Source organism: Protopterus annectens, chromosome 3.part1, assembly GCF_019279795.1.
Source record: "Protopterus annectens isolate FY-2018-M chromosome 3.part1, PAN1.0, whole genome shotgun sequence".
NCBI lineage: Eukaryota > Metazoa > Chordata > Ceratodontiformes > Protopteridae > Protopterus > Protopterus annectens.
In genome coordinates, this window is record NC_056732.1 from 1,718,466,572 (window position 1) to 1,718,479,189 (window position 12,618).

Consider the following 12,618-nt stretch of genomic DNA (forward strand, 5'->3'; position numbering starts at 1 on the left):
TAGATATACATATAGGCACATATACAGTCCATCTTTCATGGTGGGAATATCAATTATGCGATGTATGTGAGGTATACAGTTATGTAATGATATTGCTCAGTCTTGTGCAAAATGCATTGAAGGTGTTCTCAGCCCATGTGGCTTTAGCAGGCCTCACTGGCTGCAACACTGCAAACCTAACAAATCACACCCACAGCGTTTAACCACCACATGTCATATACCAGCACTGTATGCTGTCTTGTTTGCCACACACTACTACCTACATACAAATATGAACATAACAACCTTCATCAACAAATATATGACCTCCCTTCAGAAACAGTTGCAGTATGTCCCTTGCTCTATGCACATGCACAGATGCTAATATATCTGACACATATATAGCTCTCTGTATGTGTGTGCCATACACACACAAGGTCCACACTGTTGTAAGTCCCTGGACCTCACGGCTGACCTGTTGGGCCTTGCTGCTACATGAACAGGTGTCATGTGTGAGTACACAGTAATATTAGAAGGTGTATACATAGCTACAAATGCTAGATTAGCATGATAGCCTGGTACAGCATTTTCCAATGCTAAGCTACACATTGATATGACTATCATGCATGTGTTACTCTGTCACATCCATGTTTATATAGCTGTATGCTTCTCCCCAAACAGCCATTGTCCACACTACTGTACAGAACACAGATAACATGGATCAGATGTTTGACATTTAATGCTGAGCTACATATATCACAGTTATGTCCCACTGCACACAGCTACACACTGATTTGTCCATGGCAGTAGTTATGCAGGACATCTGTGCATAGATACATACTGCTGCCACATATTGATGTTTCAAAGTATGTAGAGTAGTCTTCAAATACATCTACTACATGCCAATAAATACATATCTGTTACATACCTTTCCTTTGTATGTGTTTGTAGTTTTCAGTTCAGTGTGTCTTTGCCTTTTTTTTTTTTTGGCTGGTGTGGGTGGGTGTGTGTGTGTGTGTCTCTCTCTCTCTCTCTCTGTCTCTGTCTCTCTCTCTCTCTCTCTCAGTATCTGCAATGGGATGATTGCATGTGTGGGCAGCAAGTACAGCCTGCTTTTATAGGTATCTGCACATGTGCATGTGATGGCGTCTGCACCAATTGGTGGCCACCATTTGGTAATTGCATGCAGCCTGCTGAGTGGTAACTGCAGTACTCACTGTCATAGCAACCCAATGCTATAAATTGCTATGTCAGGTAGTCATAGCCCTTTCAGCTTTCCAAAGTGGGGCCCATACTTGTTTGCTGTGGACACAGTTGTGTAAGTCAGAAGGTTGTTATAGTTCTTATATCTGAAGCTAGGGGTGTAGCCAATGATTTAAATGTTGTACTCAGACCTGAATGTTGCCACTTCCAGTACACAGTTGTCAGTGTGGAATTGTACTCACCCCTACAAATGCTAACACAAGATACATGGGAGTATGTAGTTTCTTTTCTACTTATACAATTAACTGCCATACAAAAGTAGTTATTGAGATGTATTCATTTGGCACATGAACTGTTTATGAACTGCTATACTGTAAATATTATTATACTCACTTCTGCACAGTTTGTGCTTTTTTATTGTTGACATTAGCACAGGATGCTCAAGAAAACTGGACAATTCCAGTACTGTGTATGCCTGCCTACAACCTTGGTAGACCCTGAACACACAGGTATATTGTACATTTGGGTGGGGATGCAGACATACAGAGAGTATTATGTATTATTGTGTGATTGTTATCTTGCTGGACATTAATGGTTGCTGTGTACCTGTTAGTTTAGCAAGGCAAGTAGTCTGTCTGCATAGCTCACAACTGTGGACCTATCCAGATGGTAGCCAGACATTAGGCTGTTATTCTCTGTCTGTGCAACGCACAGGTCTTTCCAGCACTGGTACAATGCCAATGTTACAGTCGTTTGCTACCAGTACATGGCTACATCCTTTAGTATTTCAGTGTTGTATTCCTACATAAGGTTATGCTTGTGGAACTCCTTCCAAAGATATTTGCACAGTGTGTAACAGCAGAAAAGCTGATATATCTGTGTGTTTCTGCCTCGGCCAGGCCTCTGAAACACTCAGGTATATATTTGAACAGAGTGAGGTAAAGGTAGGTAAAAGTGAGGTACACCTAATAAATATTAGGGACAGTAAGTGGAGACTTTGGGAGAACCAGTGCATATGAATTACTACACCTTTTCTGAAGTACAAGTGATGTCTAATTCCTACATATTGTCATTATTCATTAGGTGTAATACCCCACCTTTCTGCCTAATGTCAGTACATTTCAGGGGATTCAGAGGGACACAGCTAACATATGTTTCAAAATCAGGGACATCCCTGATATGTAGTCACAGTTGGGATGTATGTCCTCTGCCTTAGTCAGATATGCCAGTGTTTGTCCTGCTATGATACTGTGTGGGGGTTGTAAAGTGCTGCTGTAACATCATTTACTGCTAGAATGGCTTGTTCTCTTATCATAGTCATGTAATGCAATTCTACAACAACTGCTGGTAAAGTTCCACAGAACAGGTTTTGTGTTATGGCATTCCTATTTTTCCTTTGCATTCACTCATTTTGATGTCATCCTGGGCTGTGTACTACATGAACTACAATATGAACTGGCACCTCACCTAAGTGTCATGTTTAATCATAGCCTCACCTCAGGTTTCATGCCCACTGAGTGGAACGGAGCTACAGTTATCCTGCTGCACAAGGGGGATCCACCTTGGATCCCGGAAACTACTGTCCCATCAGTCTGACAAGCCTTATCTGCAAGGCCATGAAGCATTTTATCATGGAACTTATAAACAAAGACATTGGCAACCTTCAAACACTGGGCCCCACCCAGTTTGGGTTTGTGAAGGGCTGACTTTGTCTCCTGAACCTGATTGACTTCTTTGAATCAGTCTCCAGAGCCATGGACAAGAGTAAGGTGGTCCTCGCAGCCTATCTAGACCTTGCCAAGGCCTTTGACACCATCCCCTACTCTGGAATCATAGATAAACTTACTAAGTTGGGCATGAATCCCTACATCACCCAAATGGGTTGCTAACTGGCTTACTGATAGAACCCACACTGTAAAAGTAGCTGACTCCAAATCCAGCTCCAGACAAGTGACAAGTGGAGTACCTCAGGGTTCAGTCCTGGAACCACTATTGTTTGTCATATACTTCTCTGAAGTACAGGCCAACACTAAGGGAATCTGGCTAACAAAGTTCGCAGATGACTGCAAACTGGGAGCCATTATTGAATCCCCAAATGATGTGGATACTCTACAAAAGGGCCTTACAGAAGCAGATGCTTGGTGCCAGAGCCATGGACTCAAACTCAATGCCAAGAAATGTATAGTTAGCCCCGTTGGGAAAAAAACATGTATCCATGAATTACCATATAGGTGGCAGTACACTAAACACCGAAAGTGTGATAAGAGACTTAGGGACACAGGTGGACAGTGGTCTCACCTTCGATAACCACATTGCCACAACAGTCAGGAAATCCTTCTATGTGGCACACCTCATCACTAAGGGCTTTTCATCCAGACAAAAGGAGGTCATTGTCCCACTGTACTCATCCCTCATTAGACCCATTACAGAATACAATGCCCCATTTGCTATGTACCTCTCAAGACATCTGCAACAACTGGAAAGGCTGCAGAAATACCTCACTAAAAGAATCACAGGCCTAAAGCAGATGCTCTACGCTGACCACCTTAAAAAACTCCAGCTATATTCTGTTGCATATCGTCTACTCAGAGGCAATCTCTGCTTAACATACAAGGCCATGTCAAACCCAGAGCTGTTGGACATGCTACACTTAAAGAAATCCCAATCCCTCAGAGCCACATGCTCCAGGGATCTAAACCTTGTCATCACAATAAACAAAACATGCTGGAGGGATAGGTTCCTGACCCAGAGACTCCCCAGACTCTAGAATAGATTGCCCATACATGTCAAGCAGAGTGCCCTCTTTGGCCCTCTTCAAAAGAAACCCTGATGATTGGATGGGAGAAAGGAAATTCACCCCAGAGATCACATCAGTTGCCCTGGTAGACAGGGGTCCAGGGAAGTAAATAGTGTGGGAAGAAATAGCCAGGGAATTGTTATGGCTAGACTTGTATAGGCCCTAGGGCTGATAGCCTAGTACCAACCTATGAACCTATGAACCTATGCATGATATATCTATTTCAGCAACAACCTGCTATATGTGTACTGTGGCTTAGTGGTACTTCATGCAGTCTAGTGTATCCAGGGTTCAAGACTGACAGTGGTGTTTTATTTTGCTGCTGAGCAGAACAAGGGCCCTCACATGCAGGATGACTAAGGCACTTTTAAGCAGTTGTAAGCAGGTTTGCAAGGTCTGCACGAAGCTTAGCAATGCTTAGCTAAGCGCACACAAGCGCACACTCACTCAAACCCACTAACTACTGCTTAAAAGTGCTTACTCCCGCTAACCCTCACGCTTATTTCTTTGAAAGAAAAGAAAATGGGGAGATAGGACAGTGGTGAAAAAGGGGCACAAAGAGGAAAAGACAGTAGGAAAAACAGCTCGGGATGTGCAGGACGGGTGTAGGGAAGGACCATAGCTGCCCATTTCTTTTACAGCAACAGCTGTGCATATGCAATACTTTTGGAGGGAAATATGACACCTTCTACCTCTGGGAGAGGGGTGAGGACAACAAAGTATGTTGTACTGCCAACTGAATTACATTTTATACGTCCAGCAGACATGTGTGCAAAATGGGCAGCTATGTATGGGGCGTAATTTTTTTTTGAGCAGATTGCCCTTTTTTTCTTTTTCCAGGTGAGAGTGGAATGTGGGGTAGGGGATATAGGTATATTTGGGGAGGTAGGTTGTGCAGGTAAACAGACAAGACAAACAAGATGCATACAGGGGCGGAATATGATACATGTGGTGGGTGAACACCATTGACGGGGAAGGATGTTTGGAAATCGCAAGCCCATGAGCCCACAGATGGCAACAGTGGAACTGAGATCTCCACCCATGGGCAGTCAAAACTGCACCTTCACAGCCCAGAGGGTAGCTGTGTTGGGGGCTGTGTAAGAGGGGTAGGCTCACCCATGAGTTGCGGCACTCGTGCTTCAAGCTGGCATAGAGGATCAGCGACAGAACGCTCTATCTCCCTACGCATCACAGCCCGAACTGTTCGGAGGGTGATAGGTGGCCCTCCTCCACCTATGCTTGCATGGGGTGGATGAGCCCCATCCCCTGCAGCCCTTCCACCTGAAGGTGGCACAGGGCCAACGGAGGAGGAGGAGGTCCCAGGCTGGGCACCGGACCTGCTGGTGCCAGGTGCCATCGCCAGCTGAGGTGGGACAGGTGGGTCTGCTGGGACCGGCCTTCCCATACGTTCTATGTTTAGTAGGATTTAATGAAAATATGGGTTAGTAACAGTTAACAGCATTCCCAATTAGTTATAACAGCATGCAGAAGTATTTCCATTAACCCAACACACCAGAGTTCCAACAGTTGAATAGCAAGTATGACACGTGCATATATGGAACAACAGTGGACATTACAACAGCATGCAGGTTTAATTGATGGCAACAGGCCACCAATATTGTGGTATTTGAACAGGGCACATGCATCAAAATAAATGCAGATATTTATAAACCAATAGGGCATATGTCCCAACAAATGTTTTGAGATTAGACATACCCATTGAGGTGTGGGATTGCATTTTTATGCACATACAGTAGGGTGGAAAATGATAGCTCCATTAACAACTTATATATCCTTCTAGTTTACACTACATTCCTATTAACTGCAGTTATATATCCCCTACATGTATTATTACACTACACAATTGTCCTTAGATCATGAAATGGGTTTTGCTAGATCTTTATATACATGGGCTGTATCTGACATACAAACTGTCCAGGATGCAGATGTTACTGCTACATATTTTGTGAATTGCTCAGACACACTACTGCTGAGATGGTACACTGACAGCTCTACTTTCCTATACTTATCTAGATATGTTTAGGTGAAATTATCAGTTATATGTTAACAGCTCCCTACATTTCTGCCAGCACAATGACATTTATGGGGAACACAATACCAAGCTACTCATGTGCCAGATTAACCTGTATATGCTGGACATGAACCAACAGTTGAGGACTGTTAGTATGCTTAAAAGCTACTGGCACTCCCTTCATCCACTTTATATGGCCCTACCCAACTGTATGTTAACAGCACTTAATACAACAGTACTATTTCTATAATGCAAGAGTACAACAACATATAAAAGAAAATGACACAGACACACTCCAGGAATTATACCATTATTAAAGACTTAAAACATTTTTCTAGAGGCTCTCTCATTTATTTTATATAACAGTACATGCAGAATAATTATTATGGAATTATTATACCTTTCTTTATTGTGTTAAAACACTTTTTTCAGGCTCTCTCATTTATTTTACATAACAATACAAGCAGAATAATTACTAACTTGCCTGGTGACACAGCCTTAGCAGCCTATCAGCATAGGCTTACTGATTTGCAGCACGGACACCTTCAGCTGTGAAGTAAATGAAGTGATATTGAGACATACCTATCCATAGTATACGCTAGAATAGCAATTCTTACATACTTAATTCCATGGCTACTTACTCAGTAGTGGGGAATTTTCCATCTCACGGGCTTCCTGGTTCCACTGGTCCATTTCGTCTGCCTTGTGTTTTTTCAGGTCTGTGTGGTGGTATCTGAACTGCTCACCAGACCGAGGGACACCTGTGGCACTGGTGAGTTCATGAGCTAGACAGTCCTAGGCTTCCGCTTTGTATTGGGTGCCCCTGGTACTGGCCCCGCAGGAGTTTATCCTCATGATTATGGACAAGGAGCCAAACCATTACTTTTGACTCCTCAATGCCCCAACGTTGCGCTCAAAAACGAGAGCCCTCTCCATCACCGGCCATTGCTGCCTGCATATGGGAGCTACAACCAGTTATGGCAAGTATTCCCACCTATGGAGCTTAAATATGCATCATTTCCCGCACTTATTTGTGATTGGCCAGTTTAGAAAAAAATGCAGCTGAAGGCACACCTGCTTAGCAATGGGTAAACTTCCATTGATATGTATGTGTGTGTTGAAAGTGCATGCTTATGAAAAGCTGTCATGGCTTAGTGGCTCAGTACTGTGATTATGGTGCACAGTATCCCAGGTTCGAGGCCTGTCATTGCTTTTTATTTTACTACTGGCCAGACCGGTTAGGAGGTGTGGCTGTGTTTTACCGACTTTGCTCAACTTTGCCCGACGTTTCTCTACGTTGCTCTACATTGCCCGACGTTGCTCTACTTTGCTCTACATTGCCCACTGTTGCCTGCTGTTGCACTGGTTAGTTGCGGTGTGCAGCTACACACAAACATCTTCTGTTTGCTCTCATTTGTGTGATGCGCAGCTCCACACAAATCTATTGCACTAGTTAAAGCAGTGCTTAGCTACATGCAATTATATTTAAATATGTTTAATACTGGTAAACTTTGCTTAGCAGTGCTTCACATTGCTTAAGATACGTTATTTATGCATCCATCAGTATGCATAACCATTTCACTTTCTTATATATATATATATATATATATATATATATATATATATAAAATTTGTTCACTACTACATAGGCCATTTCAATGTTTTTTACTGAAATTTAAATGATAAATGTCAGGGATTATTTTTATATACAGATTTCCAACAGAAAATAGAAAGGGGAGTGGTGGGACTTGAACTGGGAATGCTTTCTCTTTGTACGAAGGCTCTACCACTATGCTATTGCTATTTTGCTTAACTTGCATATAAGTTTCTTATTATCCTCTTCGATGTCTAAACTGCTAACTGTAGCTAAGTAATGGGCAAACTCGTGCAAACACGCGCAAATATGGGCAGCTATATCAGGAATAATTAAAAAAAAATGAAAGTTATACATTTTATAATTGTACAGGGGTTTAGAATGTGGGGTTGTGTAGTGTTGGGTATGTACACATTTGAGTGGACTCACTCATGTAAATTGACATTTCCCTATTGAGAGACTTGCAGGGGTGTGGATTTTTGGACTGCTCAGCAGTCTGACATGCCCCTGCACTCGTGCACGCTCTGTGTTAGCCTTAGAGTTGAGGCAGCGCGCTCTCATTAATATGCATGGTGCACTCACATCTTACTCTTAGACTGGCGTTTCCGTGTAAGACTACTTTAGTCTTACACAGAGGATTCATGAATCCTGGGGCATATATTAATAAGAGGAATGTTTATCACAGCCAGTCAAAAAACATGGCTTTATTATGTGTGAGAAATCTAGAGTACCAGGAGAAACACCACACAAACAAGGGCAAAAAATAAATAGGCTAAAATAAATAAAGGTGAACAATATATATAAAAACAAAGAAAAAAGAAAATAATAAATGACAATGCATGGTAATAAATAAAATATTAAGTAATATAAAAGTAAACAAACACAATGAATAACACAAATAAATAATGAGCTAAATGTTTCAGAGCATAGATAAGTTTTTATTTATGGTATGCTGTCATGATGTGATAACAAAGTGACCAATGTGCTTATCTGAGCCTCACATTTTTCTATAATAGCATCATTAAAGATGTATGTTGTATATTTCTGAGTTGCTGCTCTGATACGTTTTATTTTTCATATGTAATAAACATAGCTCAACCGATACCTGAAGGAAGTCTTTTAATATTTTTGAATTCACAGTAGAATGTTAAGAAATCACTGTTTTGAAAATGTATGGCTTAAGTTCATTTTAAAGAGGAAAATAAAATAGACAAGAAATGTATGAGTGAAATTGATTGTCCAAGACATTCATTTTACACTAATGCTTCAAACTTCTACAAAGATCACTCGAAATCAAAATTCAAGAAGTATACACTGGTGTGCACATTTTTTCAGGTTAATTACCGAGCACATTTGCCAGTGTTTAATAATGGGAATTGTTTTCTCTAAATGTTTTTATTTGCACAACAGGTTCCACTTTCAGTTTGCAGTGAACCCTGTCCTTCAGGATATAGGAAATCCTCTCGTCCAGGAGAGCCAATCTGCTGCTTTGACTGTGTGCCCTGTTCTATGGGAGAAATCACAAACTATACAGGTGAGCTGTCTATGTTTATTCTTATTCAGATATTCTTCTTAGAATCAACATTTTGGGATGGATGTCTTGGAGTGACTGGCTGCTGCCAGCTCTCCCATCCTGGGGAGGAGGCAGGTTGCCTTGGCTCCCTACAATACCAGCAGTAAGAGACAGGCAGACTCTGCACTCCAAGCAGTATACTGGTTATATGGGAGGTTGCCTATGATCAGAAGAATACATGCACCTCCTGTTAGCAGCAATTGTGGAGATCGCAAAGCTATGTGGGGTGGGAGAGGATTACAGCAGCAGCAGTAGCAGTATTTTCTACTTCCTCTTTGGCCCCAGACTTGAACGAGAATGGGAGGGTGGCTTAATGGTTAAGGTGTTTGCCTTACAAACACAAGGTGCAGGGTTTGAGTCTCACAAGGGATAATTAAGCTGGGCTTAAAATTAAAATTTAGTAAAGGTTAGGTTAGTCTTAGTACCCTATGAACATGGAGGAGGCTGGTAGACCAAGTGAATGAGGATAGGAGCTGGGGTAGCTAATGGACAGCTGCATGGAGGAGTAGAAAAAATTGGGGATGATTGAGCTTATTTTCTTTAAAACAAATCACTGAATCATTATTTTAATTGTGGTGCCCAGCCAGTGTACAAAGCCTAACATTTGGGAACTCTAAACAGTCTTAAAGATCTTTGCTAAGTGATTGAACAGCTATATTCATTTTTATATAAAAGGGAAAAAGTGAAATTAGTTGACTAATAACTTTGAATATAACTGTATTAGAGTAAAAATAAGTGAGTGAAGCAGTGTGACAATATTTTTACAAGAGTATTCTGGACACTTGAATGCATCATGATATTTTGCTTATGTTGTGTCTTTCGGCTTTTCCGTTAGGGGTTGCCACAGCGGAACTCCGATCTGCTAATGACTGGCAGCAGATTTTTACATGCCGAGTCTCCAGCTCTGATGCACTACCTTCAACAAAGATACGCACATTCATGCATATCTCCACACAGAAGATGCTTTAGCAGAGAATCGAACGGGACAACATCTTACTGTGAGGTGACAATGCTACCGCAGCACCACCACCGCCGCAGTACACTTATTTGTGACAGCAATACATTTATTATGTGTCCTTAAATCTAGTAGCTCTCCTACAACTAATATAGACCAGTTCATGTTACATTAGTTGGAAATTACTTTTAATGCTGTATTTACATACTTTCTCTCAAGCTATTGCTCTCTCTCTCTCTCTCTGCCTTTCTTCTTCAACTTTTCTCCATGGCCATATGTGGCTAATATTTACATTTACAGATTATAATAAAATAATTAGATGTCTTTTCATGGTCTGGTTACAGCATGCCTTGATACTTAACAAGATACAAGTTACTTAATACTGAGTGCTTTTAGCATGAGGTTATGCTTTCATCACACATTAAGTCACAATAGTCTCTTGCTAAGATATATTTTGCATTTAAGTGGCAGTTTTACTTTGTGTTTGTTGTGTTTTGAGTACATTTAGTTTTAAGCATACTTGTAGGTAAAAATATTGTTTTGTTTATGTTAATATATATGTATGGATTTTATTGTATTGTAATAAAATTAAATACAGTAAGGAAAAGCTCAAAACAGAAGAAAAGCAAAACCACTATAGAAACGTAGACTCCATTTATAATGAAACTAGAATTTAATTCAGCTAGGAATGTATGTCAATATCAACAGATAATTACAGACAAACTGGCTGGGATTCAATAAAGTCAATTCTCTGTGTCAGAATAGTGTAGTAGCTATTGCACGGAATATGGCTGCCGAGCTATCCAGTAAACAAAGCTGGGGGTGTTCACAAGCCTCCCAGCACTATTCTGACATGGACACCACTGAATAATGCTAATTACCTCATTTGTTGGTGAAAATTATGTAAATCATGTGAATTAGCGATTCAGTAAGCAGACAGGCATGCCGTGTCAGAGCAGTGCCCACTGCAGAAATGTATTTGATTACTAACCGTGTACATTTCTGCAAAAATCAAAAAGGGGCATGGCAGCTCAAAGTAAAGCATGTATTATGACTATTAGGCATGCCAATGGCCAAAAATATGGCCATTGGCATGGAAAACTGTTTCAAAATTATTAAAATCGATGTTTTTTTTTTTGGTCAATTTTGGCCATTTAAGCGTAACACGGTGGCGCACAAATGATATCGTTCAGAAAATTTTAAAAAATGTAAGAAGATAATTTTATGTGAAATATGAATTTTTCCATTATAGTGGGTAGCATGCAGAACCAAACAATAACAGAAAACACTGGTGGCTAAGGAGATAGGCGTAACAAGGGACTAAGTTAGAGGGGAATGTAAATGAGCTAAATTTATTGAATAGAAAAATGGGAGACCGTGTCCACCTGCACCTAACAGTGTAGGAGCTATAATGCTGTAGTGTAAGCAGGAGAAGCAGCTGACATGAAAAGGGGTGTGTGTCATGCTTTGTCTAAGCAGATTGGATCTCTGTGGCCTCTATTTGCACTGAGCTAAGCACAGCTAAGCAAGGGGGTGTGTCTGAGCAAGTTAAAAAAATGCTGAGTGTGTTTGCATCCTTAGGAGGGCCCTTTCTGCTCAATACTGTTTACTATAGCTGTAGGGTTTGCATAGTGTGCTGCGGGGCTTAAACACAATTGAAATTAAAAAAAAAAAAAAACAGGAACTAGCAGAAGTGTTTACATTTCAGCAGCATGTTTGTGCGGCATACCTGGAGTTTAGAAGGGGCAGAAATGGGAAGAAAGGCACTCAAGTACAAATAATATAGTTAGCAGGTGGAATGTATCATAGTCAGCCAATCACACAGGCAACATCTGCAGCACACACATAAACTATGCAAACACCTTTCAGTCTGTTTTTTTCCCCACAAACTCTGCACCATTGGTGTACACACTCGGGGGAATTTTAACTGACAAAATAATGTTAGGTGCTGCTGTTGCTTTGATACAGCAGTATGTGCTAGAGACTGAGGGTGGTGAGGAGGATAATGCTGTCAACCATCCCAGACTGAGGAGGACGAGAAGAGTGTTCATACCAAGGGTAACTTACCAGGGGCTACATGATCTGGAGATACTAGAGCAGTACAGGGTGGACAGGGACTTACTTCAGCAACTCAGTGAGCTATGCTAGCCTCACCTCAGACCTAGAGCCAACAGAGGGGAACCTAACCTAGTTGAAACCAAGGTATGTGTAGCCTTAGGAATACTAGCTACAGGTACCTTCCAAAGACCTACTGGAGACATCATGGGGGTCTCACAGACATCTGCATCCAGGGTAGTCCACTAGCTCCTGGATGTCATGCAAACACATGCTGATGAGCATGTATATTTCCCCAGCACCTGTGAGGAGAAGACCAGTAATATGCGTCTCTTACACCATGTAGCAGACCACCCCCTTCTCTTGCATGTATGCAGCGATACCATAGCTATGCTACCACAACATATTACTCCATTGATTTATTGCTAAG

General features: G+C 41.3%; 1 protein-coding gene across 1 annotated transcript in view; it reads left to right on the top strand.

Moving 5' to 3' along the window:
• Positions 1–12,618, top strand: part of LOC122797841 (vomeronasal type-2 receptor 26-like) — a 115,146-nt gene that overhangs the window by 38,745 nt on the left and 63,783 nt on the right. Inside the window, exon 2 of the mRNA XM_044066362.1 lies at positions 9,016–9,139. Coding sequence (XP_043922297.1) covers positions 9,016–9,139 — 124 coding nt within the window. The remainder of the gene's footprint in view (positions 1–9,015; positions 9,140–12,618) is intronic.